General features: G+C 42.4%; 3 protein-coding genes across 3 annotated transcripts; 2 read left to right on the forward strand and 1 right to left on the reverse strand.

Moving 5' to 3' along the window:
- Window positions 1–1,487: 1,487 nt before the first annotated feature.
- phgdh (phosphoglycerate dehydrogenase) lies at window positions 1,488–6,962 on the reverse strand. The gene is made up of 12 exons (XM_035651313.2): window positions 6,688–6,962; window positions 5,332–5,483; window positions 5,179–5,244; window positions 5,014–5,068; window positions 4,722–4,820; window positions 4,494–4,626; window positions 4,224–4,372; window positions 3,920–4,072; window positions 3,481–3,619; window positions 3,147–3,274; window positions 2,825–3,047; window positions 1,488–1,949 (listed from the first exon to the last, which is right to left on the reverse strand). Exons 1-12 carry the CDS (start codon window positions 6,823–6,825, stop codon window positions 1,795–1,797), a joined length of 1,590 nt encoding a protein of 529 aa, XP_035507206.2. The 5' UTR covers window positions 6,826–6,962; the 3' UTR covers window positions 1,488–1,794.
- Window positions 6,862–12,854, forward strand: cfap210 (cilia and flagella associated protein 210). Its single transcript, XM_035651312.2, has 9 exons — window positions 6,862–9,306; window positions 9,644–9,858; window positions 9,964–10,137; window positions 10,220–10,425; window positions 10,695–10,851; window positions 10,926–11,065; window positions 11,163–11,355; window positions 11,434–11,598; window positions 11,710–12,854. Exons 1-9 carry the CDS (start codon window positions 9,258–9,260, stop codon window positions 12,061–12,063), a joined length of 1,653 nt encoding a protein of 550 aa, XP_035507205.2. The 5' UTR covers window positions 6,862–9,257; the 3' UTR covers window positions 12,064–12,854.
- Window positions 12,855–14,408: 1,554 nt separating this feature from the next.
- Window positions 14,409–17,939, forward strand: LOC118320480 (protein CFAP210-like). Its single transcript, XM_047337075.1, has 10 exons — window positions 14,409–14,477; window positions 14,962–14,991; window positions 15,407–15,606; window positions 15,722–15,895; window positions 15,979–16,184; window positions 16,299–16,455; window positions 16,528–16,655; window positions 16,768–16,960; window positions 17,039–17,203; window positions 17,315–17,939. Exons 3-10 carry the CDS (start codon window positions 15,424–15,426, stop codon window positions 17,549–17,551), a joined length of 1,443 nt encoding a protein of 480 aa, XP_047193031.1. The 5' UTR covers window positions 14,409–14,477; window positions 14,962–14,991; window positions 15,407–15,423; the 3' UTR covers window positions 17,552–17,939.
- The last annotated feature ends 621 nt before the right edge of the window (window positions 17,940–18,560 follow it).

Raw genomic sequence — 18,560 nt, forward strand, 5'->3', positions numbered from 1 at the left:
TCCGACAGCACGCTCAAGTCGCCCCCAGCAGGTCCTTGACATAAACAGCCCTTGAGAGGAATCATCCCTGCACCGTTACTTTCTCCCTCCAGCTTAAATATATCCTCCATCCACAGTCTCGTGGTGCGTTCAGGGACGGCGCATTGTGCGCACAAAGCGGCGGGCGGTGGAGGCATCGCCAGCGGAATACAAACCGTATACAAATGACCATCGTCTTCGATGCCCGACTGCTCTGCCCGCTATTCACGGTTCCCCCTCCATTCTTGTGGTTGCCATGGCATTATTGAATCCAGTTCCAGTTCCAGTGTGGTCAAGGCTCCGGCTAATCCCAACGAGGATTAACAGCACAGTGCACAGACAGTATTCTCTCCTGCGCAAGTTCTGACTACAGGAGCGGATTTTACACTTCACTGTTCCTGATTCCGTTGTCAGAGGATGAATTCACAAACGAATTCACACCACATGATTCCACATTTAAAGTAAAACACTGTTAATGATTAAACCACCGGTTCCCTACTGTGGCCTGCCTTCATTGGCTTGTGACACCTCAGACAAAAGGGGCCAAATGTCTCTAATGTCATCAGTTCCACCTAAAGGACGAAGGTCCTAACTTTTCTCATGGTTTCATTGAAATCATTTGTAAAAAAAAAAAGTGCTCAAAGTGGGTCTTTCACAGAAAAGATTAAATTCCAAAACATAAATGCAAACTTGTGAAGCGGAATAGGAAAGGGCCCCTCCACTGTGCTGCATTTAAAACAAACACGAACAGCACCAAGTGCTACAATGATGGATTTTGTTATTATATATCAGTCACAAGGGCCCTGTCCTTTTTTTTTTTGCTACTTAAGTAAGTACATCTAGCCATTATTACTTAAGTTTTAAATGAGGGACTTTCACTTGTCTGTGAAGATTCTCATTCTTCCAGGTCAGTGATCCGTAAGGGTGTTGAATCAGGAGCAACTGGACTTGGTTGTAGTTTCTTGAAGATGTTTCACCTCTCATCCAAGAGGCTTCTTCAATTCAGACTTTTACCTGTAACTTTTTTTTTAACATAGTGATACTTGTGACTTGTTTTAGAGAAAACTTACATGGGTTTCAAACAGACAGAGGATTAAAACCAGGTGGTTTTGAGATACAGTGCTTATACTGAATACATAAAACAATGGTGGAAAATGTTTTCCAACCCTTTACCAAAGTAATTCTTTAAGTCACCCAGTCAAATTCGGACTTTAGTATTAGTAAAATGTATTTAAATATCCTGAGAGCACTACCTTTGTACACGTTATTCTACAAATTGTTGTAAAATACTGTCTGGTGGTGTGGATGCACTCAGTCTTACTTTATACTGATGGGTCATTTAAACAGATGATGCATCATATTAATGAGCTGTATTGTATGTATTGTGATCCAACATTGCAAACTGTGGTCTAGATCATAGAATCCCCACAATTAATCTCTGTAAAATTAATAACAAAAAACAAACGTTCTCAATTTTTTTAGTAAGCGTATTTTAATTTTACCATCTCTGCTTTGAAATGGTCAAATAAACTGACAAGATGACATGACAATTCATTTAGTTTCACTACAACTAAGGGCTTGTAAACCATCGCCTCACTGGAATGTTATCAGAATGCAAGTTTTGAAGTGTTCAAGTGTTCTACAACTTCTAAACAAGTTGTTAGCTGTAAACATGAAGACCGAGACAGATCAATTATATTAAACACTCATTGAACGTGCTAAGATTTTCAGATACTGAACGTTATCCATCACTGTGCAAGTTTCTGCCGCTGCTCTTCAGATGGCGAGCTGCGCGGCCTCCTTCACCAACGACTTCAAGGCACCGAGGTCTTTCAGGAGAGAGGACAGCCCCACACAATACCACAGATCGCCAGTGCGGTCTGAGGGAGCGCTGAAGGACTCAATCTCCACTCCCTCTGTGGCCAGCAGTCCTACACAGAGAACAATTGAAAAGAGACAAGCAGGTGTGAATTGAAGGCTAAAAAAAAACCCCACACTGTTATTTAGTCTTTAAAAGTTCATAACTCTGTTCAAGCTTTCATTTAAATGGAAAGCTCAAAGTAAAAAAAACAGAAAAAATAGTTTGGGCTTTGCCGTTTGCTGACAGTAATGCATGATAGTTTCTCTAAATAGATTCCAACAGTACACTGAAAAAGGAAAATTGCTTACCAACTTCAAAAATGTACTTCAATTGGTAACACACAAATGAAACGGATTGTTCAACTTAATAGTTATTAATTAATCTTAACATGTTAAATTGAACAAACTTCATTTGTGTGTTACCAATTTATGTTTATGTTTACAAGTTGATGAGCAACTTAATTTTTGTAGTCCAACTAGCAAATCACTCTCATTCTTCACTTACATGACAAAGATCACTTAAATTTCACATTTAAAGTTAAATAAGACAATAAAAACATAGTGTCTGCACTCTCTGCCAATGCCACTTACATTATACTTTATCTGCCTGAGGCTACAATAAGAATTTTCTGAAGGACATGCATTTACAAAACTGTATTCCTCCCATGTTCATTGATGGACGTGACTGAAATGTGGAATAGTTGTTTGCATGACACAATATTGAACAAATCATACAGTCACTTTGATGATACATCTAATTTATGAAGTTTATAATGAATTGATAATTCTGAAAAAAATTCTATTAAGACAGATTTTAGAGGCGACATTGATCCTCGTTAGACTGCACACGTGGCAAGCTGAGGCATGAAAAAGGACTCGGCTCTTTAATTTCACAAGCAGATCATGGATTCTGTCTGTACATTTGGCTTAGTTTAAAGTTTCTCACCAGCCACTGAGGACAGGAGCTGAGGACTCGCAGAGGCCTTGAAGAACAGCAGATTCCCAGTGAGAGAGACCGGTTGTCTGAACACACTGCCACTCAGCTCCAGCAGGACCGGCACGCCGCCTTGAACCGAACCTGCGGCATTGTAGCTGTAGCCACTGGCCACGATCTCCACCTTACACACACACTCAGCAGCTCCGTCAGACGCGCAGTGGGCTTGGTCGACCTGAAGGGTCAATTCACATGAACGAACATGATTATTCTTCCCGAAGACACACACTCCTCTTGGTCATGTGGCATTTGTCACAATGGTTTGATGTCGTACCGTGATTCCAGACTCCTTGGCGAGGCTCAGCACATTGATGAGGTTCGGGAGGCAGCCAGATTCATGATTCAGCAGTCCGACCAGTACTGATGAAGTCATGTAACCGGTGGAGGACTTCATGCTATCACCTGGTAGAAAACAGAACATTGTATTAACCAGGATTATGGCAGTTGTTTTTTTTACTATAGCTTACATTAAGTCCAGCCCATATCAAATACGCTGCCTCTTTCACAATCACACCACTAGAGGGGGGAAACCGCACTATGTTGAAATATTATCTGGCTACAATTAGGTCTCCTTTGGTTGAACAAACTGGTCACACCAGTAGTTTTACCTTGGGTAGTGATTTGGACTTGGCCGAACGGTCTCTTAGAAGCAGAGCATGACTGCAGCACAGCTCCAATGGCCTCTCCGAGTTTTATCAGCTGGTGAGATTCCTGGGAGAAGGTGCTGGACAAAACCTGTGCATTTACCTACAAAAAGGAAAAGATACGGGGTGTCGGGAGAGTGTTCGTCAACTGAATCTGATCACAAAGCAGACACTTTAAGCACCATGCACGACGATGGGTCCTTTTTTTCTTCTCTCAGACTTTCAGAGAACTAATAAAGATCAGACTTTGTTATCCAAAATCATACTGAATCAAAAGGGTCCTCCTCATGAACCTTTTTTTTTTTTTTTTAAAGACTCGTCGGCCTTTCTGCCTCTTACAAGAGCCCCAACTTTAAGGAAGTCCTTTCTTCAAAGAGGTGTGAGAACACGGAGTAACACTTACTGCTCCAACCAGTTTGTTGCCCTTCACCATGTCCACAATCTGCAGGGCGATGTCCTCCCCACAGCGCGCCTGAGCCTCCTTGGTGCTCGCTCCCAGGTGAGGAAGGCCGACGACATTGGGATGGCTCACCAGTGAGCGGTCCTTAGGTGGCTCCTGTAGCCAAAGATTGACACAAAATAAGATGTGAATGGCAGCATCTCCGTTGTTAATATTCAAGACTGTCTAAAGGACACACTTTGATTCGTCACAACACACTGCTGTAATCAGATTTGTTTTGTGTGACAACGGGAGGTTGTGACCGTGCCTCAACAAAGACGTCAAGTCCTGCTCCTCCACACTGTCCTGACTCCAAAGCTCTGAGGAGAGCGGCCTCATCAATGATGCCCCCTCGTGCACAGTTCACAACCTTCACTCCTTTCTTGCATTTAGCAAACGTTTCGTCACCAAGCAGACCTTGGACACAAAAAAAATAAAACACATTTGAAAAGTGAATTCTACAACTACAACAAGTACGGTGTACTAATGTAATCAGCCGACATCTCATTAATGGTGCTCTTCAGTTGGGAAGACTCACCAACAGTGGAAGGCATGAGTGGAGTGTGGACAGTGATATAATCACACTGGGGCCAGAGCTGTTCCAGAAGCATCTGTTCCACCCCCCAGCTGGCTGACACCTCCGGTGGAGTGATTGGATCATAGCCAATCGTCTGACAAGAAAAACGTATGCATCTCATCTAAATGTCACAGAGCAATAAACCACTGAGAAACGTGATGTACAGTGTGTTATAATCTCTTTACTTGCCTTCATGCCAAATGATTGCATCCTTGAGGCGACTTCTTTTCCTATTCTTCCAAGTCCAACTATTCCAAGCACTTTGCCATACAGCTCTGCGCCCATGAACTGTACAATTAGAAACAAAACAATGACCCCGCTTATGAAACCCAGAAGCACACACATCCAAGTGTCGAGTCGGATTATTGCCGACTGGATGAGCAATGGAGTCGACCATGCAACAGTAATTCGCTTTGTGTGTCAAGTGTGGACAGAGTCATGGAAACAGTTCATGGGAGCAAAACCAAAAACCTCTGCTTACCTTTTTGCGATCCCAGTTCCCTTGTTTCATTGACATTGCAGCTTGAGGCACATTTCTGCGAACAGACAGAAATATATATATAAATGGAGATCTACAGTTTTTCAGGGCAATAAAAAAAGCAGAGCACACCGACAATAGCTCATAAATAATCAGAAGTCATCTTGCCTTGAGAGGCTCATCAGCAGTGCACATGTCAGCTCTGCAGCACTGATTGTGTTCCCACTTGGTGTGCTGCAGAAAACAGTCTTCAGTCAATGATCAATACATTATACTGGAACTGCACTATGAGTCAGATTTGACTATAGACTGGAGACTTACTTCATCACAATAATACCCTTTTTGGTGGCAGCATCGACATCCACATTGTCCACACCGGTCCCAGCTCGGCCAATGATTTTGAGATTGCTGGCAGCATTGATAACATCTGCTGTTACCTTGGTTGCAGATCTAACCACAAGGCCGTCATAGTCCTAAAATGGTTAGAGAGGCACATTATTGACACATTTTTTCAATAAATGTTAGGAGTACATAAAGTTTACTAATTATGAATCAGTTTGTGCCACTCATGAGCACCTCCGCCAAGGTTTTGTTTTGATCCCTGTCCATTTTTTTTGCTTTGTTCAGCAAAACTACTGAGCGGATTTCTACTACACATTGAGGGGATGGGGCTTGGGCCGAGTGGGCAAATCTGTTTGAGCCCTGTATAGCCACTACTTATACGAGATCATTTTTTAAGCGTGATAACATCAGCATGGGAGTGTGAATGAAGTCAGTTTGACATTATGGTGGCATAAAAGGCCCATTTTGTCACTTTCCTACCTGTTTGTCACCATCTATGATACATGAGGTGCAGATACACTCAACTGAAATGCTCTTAAAAAGTTATTTTTTCTTGAGGTCCTTGTGAACACCAAGGATCATAAATATAGCCATCTCATAAATGTGCAGTGATCAAAACCGTCCAACCAATCAGTTATCAGACAGTTAGTATAAGTTCAAGTTCAAACAGTCAATGTGAACATTTCTGATCGTCAATTGAACCAAGCTACAGATGTGAAAGCGCCATAACTGATGCACAGCCAACATGCATTTTAAAAGGATATGTGGTGGTTTAAAAGGGGCCCACGTTTCATCTTTGGCCAAGAAGTGAAGCAATCCGGCCCTGAGTTAAGCTGCACAACACCACAATCCATTTAGTTTGTATGAGAACAGTCCCACTGAAACCCGGCCTGGGAACTGTGAGGAGTCTGACATGCGCAAGGCAGCAGATGTTCGCGTCAGTCCAGAGCTGCCAGTCCGCTCTGTGTGATGGGAGAACTGGCAAAATCAGGAATGAGTTGCATCAGCTTTCCAGGGGGCGGTACCAAAAAACCCCCACTGTTCACACCTCAGCCTGGTGAGAGCAGACGTCATGACACAAAAGAGATCCTACGATCTAAAGTGCGCAAAACTTTGCACGAAACAAAACAAAAAAAAGTGCAGGTGCTGTTCGGTGTCTGCCATCTTACATTTACAAATCACACGAGCTCGCGAAATGTTGGAAGAAGGGGGAAGCGACAAGACTTTCGTTTTTCCTTTTCTTTTTTAAACGTGGCAGCATGCTGCGTGGGAGGAGGAGGGAAACACACTCGGTGCGTGTGGAAGCAAGTGCGCAACTCCAGGAGCCGACGTCACCTTTATCTCGGCGATCAGCTCGTCCTTCTTCATGTTCTGCTTCTCCGTGACTCGGATGCCGTTGTCCTCCAGGATGGTCCTGCAGCGGGGGTCAACACTCTCGCTGATCAGCACGGTCTTGACGCAGATCGGAGCCATCTTGGAGGGTCGTGGTCGGGCTGTGGCGCGCTGGACAACTTGCGACGAATGGTCGATGAGAAGGAGGAGGCCACTGGGCTGCGGGTGATGGAGACGGGGCGCTCCCCTCTGTTGGCTTTGAATGGTTGTCCGGGACTTGAAGTTAGCCCCTCCCCTCTCCATGTGAGACACGCCCATCATGCCTCTCCTGCTCTGACGCAGGCTGCAGGAGGCCATGGCTGAGGCCGAGGAGAACTTTGTTCTATATCACAAGTACTCACAGCAACTTGTGCATTTCAAAATGTTGCTCAAGCAAAAGTGTATTCTCAGCACAGATGCACTTTAAAAATATCAATTGTCAAAGTACTAATAATGCATGGAGTGGATGCTGAATCAGGAAGACGGAAACCGTGGATGTCTTAAGCAGAAGTATTCATCATAAGAGCTCAATATATACCAAGGAGATCGCCGGTTCGTTTGCACAGATCAACAAGGTGGTCAGTGTAGACAAGCTGCCTGCTCCCGGTCTCTGCAGTGTATTAAGTTCAGGGTAATGTCGTCATCTCCCCGAGACTATGACACTTGACAGAGACTTCAGCTGCTCGATGGACCTTGCTTGGTGCCTGAGAAGACTCGTCTTAACAGTTTCTCAGGGGAGGATAGACAAAATTCCACGACACTTATTAGACAAGTTTTCACCCAGATCACTCCAACGTCTTAGACTTTTACACACACAGCATGTTTAAGATTTATTTACCTATGGATTTTCAGTAATGTTGACGTCAGATCGGCGAGGCTCTTTGCTAAACCTTGTTGTAGTGGACAGTAAGTACAAAGAAACATGAAATGGGTATGCATCAAAATTGTTGTTTTTAAGGAAAGTCGACTTCCTAAGATCAAGCAGAGGTGTGTGTGCGTGTGCGTTTGCGTGCGTGTGTGTGTGTGTGTGTGTGTGTGTGTGTAATAAGTAATGTGTTTTCTTTAAATACAGCAGAAATCACTTTATTCCCTTTGAGGAAGACCAGTGCTCATAACTTCGTCCACTTAACACTAGGTCAGGTCAGGCCAGTTCATTTTTTTTTTTTTCCAGCCTTAATTCGAGAGACACTGTTCATCACCTGACTTGTTAGGCTGCACATGACAGCCCTCTTACTCCAGTGCTGGCTCGGTATCTTAACCTGTCTATCACAGTCATATACCATTAACTATGTTTTTAACATTAAAGTGTAAAATACATGTTATTTGTTTTTATGCAGAATCAGTATCAGAATCAGTAGTCTATATGTTTGTTAACCACACATGATGGACTTGTTGTTACCCTGAATAAGGATAGTGACGACAAAGAAACTCGTGATTTAAGAACAAACCGGTGGCAGTTCCAGTTTCAACTACAATCTCTTGTCATTTAACTGAGTTAACACCCTAAGTGAGCACAGTTTGGTCACATGAATCCAAATTAAACTGTTTGGAGGGTCCTGGTCATCTGTGAGTTGTGGCGAAGTTGTGGCGATTTGATTACACACTTTCATAGGAATATGCAACGCTTAAACACATAACTAAAATATTAAGGTGATCAGAACTAGATTTTTGACATGGGTTTGCTCTTGGAGATATCCATCTCAAAACAATGATAATAAAGCAGGTCCCCCCTTGAATTTAATAACATTATATATTACTTTTGGTGAACGAATCCCACTGGATTTGACACCGTATGAGCAAAAAAAAAGACCACTTCTTTTTTATGCCTTTGAATCATTAAAAGCCCTAGCTATTTTATTATTTTATTTTCAGGTCAATCTTACTTCATTTATTTTCTTGTCTGTTATATCTTTTTTTATATTGTGTTCTCCGTTTTAAGAAAAGATGACGTTTTATATGTATGTGTTTAAATTAAAAAATAACTGTACATACCTAAGCATCGTCTTCATCCATCCACTTATCATTCAAAGTGCGTTTTACTTATAAGTATTAATACAAACTGTAAAATAAATATTTAAAATATAATGGGATTGTCCACGTCGTTGTAAATACGTCATAATCCTGCGACAATGACGTAATTACCGTCGCGACCCAAGTAGTGTCCGAAATGGTATTTTTATTTTGCCGGTAAATCTATGAGCCCACTACAAAGAATTCCCTACATAGTGAGTATGGGGTAGTGAATGAGTAGGTGGTTTCGGACACAGCCTATATATTGTATTTGAAATGGCCATTTTTTTTTTGCTATACCTTAAAAAAATTTAAAAAAAATCAACGTGTCATGATCATTTCCTGGTTTTAGGCGGAAGCTTCTCGCACACAGCGCCACCTGTCGTCAATCCGCCGAAAGGCTTCAGGTTGGCGTAGCTGTTGCCTGGATACAGTGAAACAAATGCAGACTGACGCCGCTCTTTGTGTGTTTGTGTGTTCTTTAGCGACTATTTTAATGTCATTTCTATCTAATATAAATAGAAATGACATCCGAGAATCAGCTCAGCCGACAGAGAAGATCCAGGAAAAGTGGTGAGAGTTTTTGGGTTAAAGATGGTTTGTGTTGGGCTGATTAGCAACATGCCAGCAGCTTAGAAATCCTGTTCTTTTAACCAAGTAATCTAAGAGATGTACTAGTCGAGTAGAGTAGCTAAATATTGGGGGTTATCTCAGGTATAGACTCTAAAAGAAAAACGAAGTACAGATGATATCACTGTGGTGGTGGGGTCACACTGTCTGCCATATTTCAGAAGAATACAAACTTAAACACCGCTTGAGATATCTGTTATTCTATTCAAAACTACAACTAATTGCAGAAGGCATTTTAACATGGAGGAAATAAATATGTACTGAATATACGATTTTGCAGACTGGGGTTGTTTAGCAGAGGAAACCAGCAGGATGTTCCAGGCACCTGATCTCCGACAAGTCACGGTGTTGACCAAGGCTCAATGGCTGCGTGTTCAAGATGAACTGAACCAGGTTGATGAAGAAAAGGAGCGTTTGAGAGAGGTGGCGAACCAGAGACTAGCTCTGAGCCTGAAGTCAAAAGAGGTGGTGAAACTCTGGTCCAATACCATCACTGTAAGTTGTTTGTATGGGACTGTTGGTTGGATTAAAAAACAGTATTTTCTTTGGATTAATTGTTTCCCGAAGTGCTTGAGAGTATGTGTTTCATATTTATGAAAGGGTCAAAGGCAAAAGAAGCTGGAAGCAAAGAAAATCCGTGAAGAGCTTGAGGAGGAGAAGAGGAAACAGATTGATGTAGAAGAGGCCCAATTCAAGGAACAACAGCGTAAAGAGGCGATTGAAAAAGCCAAGACTCAACTGTATTATCAAACCGACCGTGTCAAAGGATTACATGTTCGTAAATCTTTTTTATGATGACCTGTTTTGGACTATATATTGATGTTTTGGGATAATGACTGTTTTCTTACTCCTACAGAGTGCACTCATGCTGACAGAAGTGTTGAAGGAGAGGGAGGCTCAGATCGAACTGAAGAAAAGAATAAACAGTGCCTCTAAAGATGTAGATCAAGAATTCAGGAATATGGTAAAGACCAGAGAGGATGAAGCTCTGAGACGGGAGCAAGAGAAAGCACTGGAGAAAAAGCTGGAGAGACTGGCTGCTGCAGAGGACGTGAAAAAACAGTGAGTCTCACAACAGGCCAGCTTAGAACCGGCTGCAGTCTTGGTTGGTTTAATTGTCTCATATGCATTACTGTTGGGGTTTGTCCAGTGTCGCAAAACTGCATGAAAATGTACGTTTCACCTATTCTTTCAAATGGAATGACGTTGCTACAGTAAACTACAAAAGTTCAGCCCACAACGTTCCTGGTTGGGACATTTTGTTAGAACCAGTGAAGATGGCTTGAGGAAAATATATTTTGTTTCACATGAGAATGATTCCTTTTCTTCAGGATCAAGGAAAATGAGTTGACGAAAGAGCAACAAAAGACAGAGAACAAGAAAGTCGAAGAGGAAATCCTACGCCTTGGAGAACTCTATCAGTGGGAGCAAAGAAAGGAGGGAAAAAGACGAGCAGAACAGAGAAGAAACCTAATGCAAGCTCATCTGGTAGGGTCTTAACAACACAGGTTATATCGTATTTGTATCTTTTACCTAACACAGATTCTTTTTTTAACATACAGGAACATGTAACCAATAGAGACCTCATAAGAGCAGCAGAGGCACAAAAACAGGAGGCAGAAGAAGAGCAAAGGAAACTTTTTCTCTCTGCGAAACAAAAAATGAGGAAGTTAAAGAAAGACAAAGAAACTGAGTTGTTTAGGTAAGACCAAGCATCTCTTAATCTAGTTTCCTGTTGACCCAGTTGTCTGCCTCCACGTCTCTAACAATATGAATTATGGGGTTATATTATTCTTCAGAGAGGCCCAGAAGCACAGAGAGAGGATCATGAACAAACTGACAATCGAGCATCAGGAGCAAACGGTCAGCGAGGAGCAGAGGATCGCTCAGGCTGTTGCTGAACAGGATGCAAGATGGGAGCGGCAGCAGAGGGAGGAGGAGGAGAAGAGGGCTGCAATGTTGAAGACGATCACTGCACACAGACAACTGATGGTAAGGTGTTTGCCTTTTTCGTCCAGCTTCCCCTAACAAAATGTTTTCACACCTGTAACACAAACTGTGTTCCATCAGAGACAGGAAAAGGAGCAGATGGACAAAGAAGTGCAACAGAGAGACAGAGACGTGCATCAGGCCAAGAAAGAGGCTGACAGAATATTTACTGAGAAACAACAGCTGAAGGCTCAGAGGACCAGGGAAGATCTAACCAAAATACGAGACTTCAATGTCACACTAATGGTAACATCAGAAGAAGTTTAACAACATCAGTGAAGACATTGACAGTTGTGTTTGGGCTGAAGTTAAGGTCCTTGTTACCTGAAATTAAATCTTGTCATATTTCATACACAGGAAGCAAGATTTACCAGGGATCAGCAGCTGATAAGAGGGGATCATGAGTTTGAAGCAAAGAACAGAGACCTTGTGGTTGAGGAAGAAATCCAGTTTCAACAGTATTCACAGCACGTCATCGGCGCAGCAGCACAGACTCAGAGGAACGTCATTCCACTTTGCAAAGCAGCGAGGGAAGGGATCGGAGGAGGGTTCGGTCCTGTTTTTAGTGGAGTCAGGCCTAGCTACCTTGTTCAAGACCGTACTGGTGCTCAGATGCCCAAATATACCTCTGGTGTTACCCAGAACATTAAAGAGCTTCATGGGGAAGCAGATATTCAGGAAGCAAAGAAGAGACTAGGGTTCACGTGGTAAAAACACGTATATGCCCCAAAATTACCAATAAATAAATCAAACTGTGTCTATGGTTACTAGTTTCCCACACTAATTCTGAGAAGGTTTAAGTGTGTGGTCTCTACACACTGAAAAAGTGACAAAATCTGTTACAAATACAGCCAAGTTTCAAGTGTGCTGTCAATGCATACCATTCTCCCACAATGCCCTGCACCAAGTAAAAATCAGGAGCTGCTCGCAGCATAATTCAAAAAAAATAATAATAATGCGAATAATGGTGAAATAAATGCAGAAAGGTTCTTGAAAAAATGTGTGATGGATTTCTGATGATTTATTAGATAATTTCCTATTAGTTTAAAGCATAAAATGTTTTTACACAATACGGCTAAAACATTATACTATAAGATTTTGTATGTAGTATATACTGTGTAGAATTAGCCATTTGTATGAATTTGTGAATTTCATTCATCCAAAGTTTATCTGAACTGTTCTTCACTCGTGGATAACCAAGTTATCGAGATTAGATTGTTGATTATTTTACTTTTTTGGATCTTGGAAGCTGGTTTAATGTTTATATTTAACTGTTCAAAGTTACGAGTCCAAGCATCCCGGTTTACCGACAGTTAGCTGGATAATGACCAAGGTCCTTACCCCAATTTTCACACAGGGTCACTTTCTGAAAGGTATACTGAGAACGTCTAGATGAGAACATGCAGGTTATTGAGAAATCATTATAATATATCGCTGTACTTCCTCACAATTTAATAACCTATACTTATACATAATAAAATATAAATTGAAACCTGCAATCACATCATCAGCGTTTGTGTACTGTGTATTGACATGATCATGTGATCAGCCAATCATACGAGTGCTGATCATACACTTTTCCACATTGTCCAGAGTGACAGCTCTGAGCCATCATCAGGTCTTGTTCAGACCTGGTTATAACATTTGTCTTAGGTAATCCGATTAGAAGTGGACAGCTCCAAGTACAGGTGCGAACACAAAAGTGCATTTGAGATCTCGTCACACCACTCAGACCCCCGTGACTAAATCCACCACCTGGCCACACTCAGGCTAGTTTTATAGAATTGTTAACTGTAAAATTAAGGGGAGTGTGCTCAAACTATCTGGGAATCGCACTCCACAGCCATCCTCGAAAAATGTATTCCAGGGTACTGGAAAGGAGGCTCAGACCGATTGTCGAACCTCAGATGCAAGAGGAACAATGCGGATTCCATCCTCGATCTGTGTACCTACATTTAGCTGGGTTACTGCGGGGGTCATGGGAGTATGACCACCCAGTCTACATGTGTTTTGTAGATTTGGAGAAGGCGTATGACCACTTCCTTCGGGGAGCCCTGTGGGGTCAATGCGGGAATTTGGGTTACCAGACCGTTTGCTACAGGCCATCCAGTCATTGAATAACCAAAGTGAGAGCTGTGTCCATATTCTTGGCACAAAGTCAAATTCGTTCCCTGTCGGTGTTGGACTTCACCAGGGTTTCCACCTATGTCTCCAATTTGTGATCTTCATTGACAGGATTTCCAGGCACAGCCATGGTGCGGAGAGTGCCAGGTTCGGGAACCTCCGAATTGCGTCCCTGCCTTTTGCAGATGATGTGGTTCTGTTAGCACCATTGGACCGTGACCTCAAGTTCGCACTGGGGTGGTTTTCAGCCAAATTTGAAGTGGCTGGGATGAGGATCAGCAACTCCAAGTCCGAGGCCATCTTTCTCTGCCGGAAAGCGTGAGTTGTTCTTTCCTGGTTGGGGGTAAATTGCTGCCTCAAGTGAAGGAGTTTAAGTACCTTGTGGTCTTGTTCACAAGTGAGGGGAAATGGAACGGTACATCGACAGGCAGATTGGCGTCAGCAGTATTGCATGTGTTGTACCGGTCCATACAACGCCTGCTTTCTGGTCGATCTACATTCCGAACCTCACCTATGGTCACGAACTCTGGGTAGTGACCGAAAGACTGAGATCGCAAATACAAGTAGCCGCAATGAGCTTCCTCCAAATGGTGGCTGTGCTCAGCCTTAGAGATAAGGTAAGGAGTGAGGACATTCGACGAAAGAAAGGGGTAAGTTGAGGTGGTTCGGGCATCTTGTCAGGATGCAACCTGGCACGTGGACCACTGGTAAGTACATTTGAGAAGCAAATGTGGAATGTTAAACATACACTGAATAGATCAACAATGAGTAAGACAAAGGGGGCGCCAAACAAAGGGATCAAAGGTAAAGAAATCAAGAAATGTGACAAGATCAAAAGGTAAGGAAATCAAAAAGTGTGAGAAGATCAAAGGTGTGAGAAGACGAAAGGGGAAAGAGAACAAAAGGAAAAAGAACAGAGATAGGTCATCTAATAAATATCTATTACAGAAATAACATCTGAGGTTCAGCTCAGTCGAGAGCGAGAGGATCCAGTAAAAGTGGTGGGAGTTTTGGGGTTAAAGTAGATAAACATGAATTTCTTTTGGCTGATAGGCAACATGATAATAGATTTTAAATCTTGTCATTTTAACCAAGTAATGTAAGAAATGTACGAGGGCCGTTACTAATATGCATAACAACATCAGAGTAGCTCTGAAAAGTCAAATTCTGATGTCTATACAAGCAAACATGCTGCTAGTCTTCAAGGAAAACAACCTTCCTGTGCTTGTTTAGCTGAATATAACTATGTCTTATTTACAATATGCCGTATTTCATTCACTATTATAATATTATTATCATTATTAACCCAGTTGCAATTTAAATCAAATTAGTCGTAACAACTAACCCCTCAAATTTCACAATACATTAGGGGGAAGACTACATGGATACACTGAAGAACTATCTACACATACTTTTTCAACAGTGTAGTAGAAAATACAGGGCCACACACTAATTAAACTATTTTTTAACTTATTATCTTCACAGGAGATCGAAGGCTCCGCCATATTATCTCAGGTAAAGACTCTTAAAGAAAAACAAAGTACAGATTTAACTTTATTATGGTGGTGGGGCCACACTGTCGGCCATATTTCATATAAATACAAACACAAGCACCACTTCAAATATCTGCTATTCTATTCAAACCTACAACTAATTGCAAAAGGAAAACTGCCTTAATTCTTCTGAACAATAAACAGAGGTCACGAACATTGTTTGGCAAACGGCAGCAGTTAAACCTTTTAACGTGGAGGAAACAAATATGTATATAACATATTTGTATTCCATACAGGACTTTATTTTAAATCATTAACCGGGACCATCCTCAACTACCCAAATTAATGCAAATTGATAGTTCCCATAAAGATACAGTGCTCTGGGTGAAGTGGTGATTTAACAGACCATATTCCTTTGGTTGTTTAATTGTCTTTAGCAGAGGAACCCGGCAGGATGTTCCAGGCACCTGATCTCCGGCATGTCACGGTGTTGACCAAGGCTCAGTGGCTGCGTGTTCAAGATGAACTGAACCAGGTTGATGAAGAAAAGGAGCGTTTGAGAGAGGTGGCGAACCAGAGACTAGCTCTGAGCCTGAAGTCAAAAGAGGTGGTGAAACTCTGGGCCAATACCATCACTGTAAGTTGTCTGTGGGGGGGGGGGGGGGGGGGGGGGGGGGGGGGGGGGGGGGGGGGGGGGGGTAATTGTTTCCACAAGTGCTTGTCAGTATGTGTACGTTTCATATTTATGAAAGGGTCAAAGGGAAAAGAAGCTGGAAGCAAAGAAAATCCGTGAAGAGCTTGAGGAGGAGAAGAGGAAACAGATTGATGTAGAAGAGGCCCAATTCAAGGAACAACAGCGTAAAGAGGCGATTGAAAAAGCCAAGACTCAACTGTATTATCAAACCGACCGTGTCAGAGGATTTCATGTTAGTACCACTTTTTTTATCATCATCTGTTTTGGACCATATATTGATGTTTTGGGATAATGACTGTTTTCTTACTCCTACAGAGTGCACTCATGCTGACAGAAGTGTTGAAGGAGAGGGAGGCTCAGATCGAACTGAAGAAAAGAATAAACAGTGCCTCTAAAGATGTGGACCAAGAATTCAGGGATATGGGAAAGACCAGAGGGGATGAAGCTCTGAGACGGGAGCAAGAGAAAGCACTCCAGAAAAAGCTGGAGAGACTGGCTGCTGCAGAGGACGTGAAAAAACAGTGAGAATGAGCCCACAACGTTCCTGGTTGGGACAACATTTCAAGTGAAAACCAGTGAAGAAGGCTTGAGGAAAATATATTTTGTTTCACATGAGAATGATTCCTTTTCTTCAGGATCAAAGAAAAGGAGTTGACGAGAGAGCGACAAAAGACAGAGCACAAGAAAGTCGAAGAGGAAATCCTACGCCTTGGAGAACTCTATCAGTGGGAGCTGAGAGAGAAGGAAGAGAGACGAGCAGAACAGAAGACGAGCCTAATGCAAGCTCACCTGGTAGGGTCTTAGCAACACAGGTTATTGCGTATTTGTATCCTTAACCTAACAGGTATATTTTTGTACATACAGGAACATGTGACCAATAGAGACCTCATAAGAGCAGCAGAGGCACAAAAACACGAGGCCAAAGGGGAGCAAGGGAAACCGTTTCCTCGTCTTCCTTCATTTTCTGTTTCGCAGAGACAAAAAGAGTTCAGGTAAGACCCAGCGTCTGTTCCTCCAGCTCCCTGTCGACCCGGTTGTCTGCCTCCGCGTCTCTAACAATATGTCTTTGGTCAGTAAGATTGTGGGGGTTATGTTATTCTTCAGAGAGGCCCTGAATCGCAGAGAGAGGATCATGAACGAAATGACAATCGAGCATCAGGAGCAAACGGTCAGCGAGGAGCAGAGGATCGCTCAGGCTGTTGCTGAACAGGATGCAAGATGGGAGCGGCAGCGGAGGGAGGAGGAGGAGAGGAGGGCTGCAATGTTGAAGACGATCACTGCACACAGACAACTGATGGTAAGGTGTTTGCCTTTTTCGTCCAGCTTCCCCTAACAAAATGTTTTCACACCTGTAACACAAACTGTGTTCCATCAGAGACAGAAAAAGGAGCAGATGGACAAAGAAGTGCAACAGAGAGACAGAGACGTGCATCAGGCCAATAAGGAGGCCGACAGATCATTTACTGAGACACAACAGCTGAAGGCTCAGAGGACCAGGGAAGATCTAACCAAAATACGAGACTTCAATGTCACACAAAAGGTAACGTCTCAAGAAGTTTTACATCATCAGTGAAGACATGGACACTTTTGTTTGGGCTGTAGCTAAGGTCCCCGTTCTCTGAAAGTAAATCTCGACATTTTACGCACACAGGAGGCAAAATATGCCAGGGATCATCAGCTGAGAAGAGGGGATCATGAGCTTGAGGCAAAGAACAGAGACCTTGTGGATGGAGAGGAAATGCAGTTTCAACAGTATTCACAGCACGTGATCAGCGCAGCGGCACAGACTCAGCGGAACGTCGTTCCACTTTGCAAAGCAGCGAGGGAAGGGGTCGGAATAGGGCTCGGCCCCATTATTAGTGGAGTCAGGCCTAGCTACCTTGTTTAAGACCATAGTGGTGCTCAGATGCCAAAAATACGTCTCTTCATGAGGAAGTACATATTCAAAGCAAAGAGGCGACTAGGGTTCACGTGGTAGAAGCTCATCAGAGTTTGCAAGTGGAGTCATATGACTTTCACCCAGTGACCTAAAGGTGTTACAGGAGACATATTAGGCTTTTTACCATTTTTTCCCTTTCCTTAAGTTGCCTCTTAGCAAAGTGGTTGGAGTGATTTTAAGTTGGGCTTTTGTTGGGAAGGGCCCAAATGGAAGGAGAAAGTAGATGAGCTTTTGTGGATTTGGTGGTGAAAAATGAAGTTGTTCCGTCAGACTACAGTCTGTGTTTTTATTTTCTTAGATGATTCAGGACCTGCGCAACAATAAACCCTCTTCAGCGAGCTCTCGCCAAACTGAAAGTGACAAAACTTTTTTCAAATACAGCCGAGTTTCAGGTGTGCTGCCAATGCATATGATTCTCCCATAGTGCACAGAACAAAGGACACGGCTGCTTTAAACAAAAACAAGTAACCAAGAAATGAATTACTTTTATCTTTCGGTGAGAACCTAAAGTCAGTGTGATGGATGTCTGATGATGTATTGGATAATTTCCTGTTAGATTAACTATAACATTTAGTATGTAGTATAAAGCCTGCTGTGTAGAATTGATCATTTGAATGAATTTGCTACAGCTTGTTACGTTAACAATTTTTCAAAGCATGCTGATCATATATTACAGTATACACACTGTACTAGACAGTTAATATGGTGTAACTTAAGACAAAACTAAAACTTGAGGCGTGTTCTTCAAAATAAGGTAAATGACGTATGAGCTCTGGATGTCTGAAGGTTGCAGTCAAAATGCTCAAAGGTTTATTACCAACACTGCAACAAAATCTCTGATGTTCAGAGAAAAAAACTCACTTAAAGTCAACACCCTCAAAATACTGTCAGAAAGTTTTACTGATGGAATAATAATTAAAAAAAATAATTCAGCCACACAACATAGTGTTTTGTGAAC

This window comes from Scophthalmus maximus, chromosome 14 (genome assembly GCF_022379125.1).
Source record: "Scophthalmus maximus strain ysfricsl-2021 chromosome 14, ASM2237912v1, whole genome shotgun sequence".
Taxonomy (NCBI): Eukaryota; Metazoa; Chordata; class Actinopteri; order Pleuronectiformes; family Scophthalmidae; genus Scophthalmus; species Scophthalmus maximus.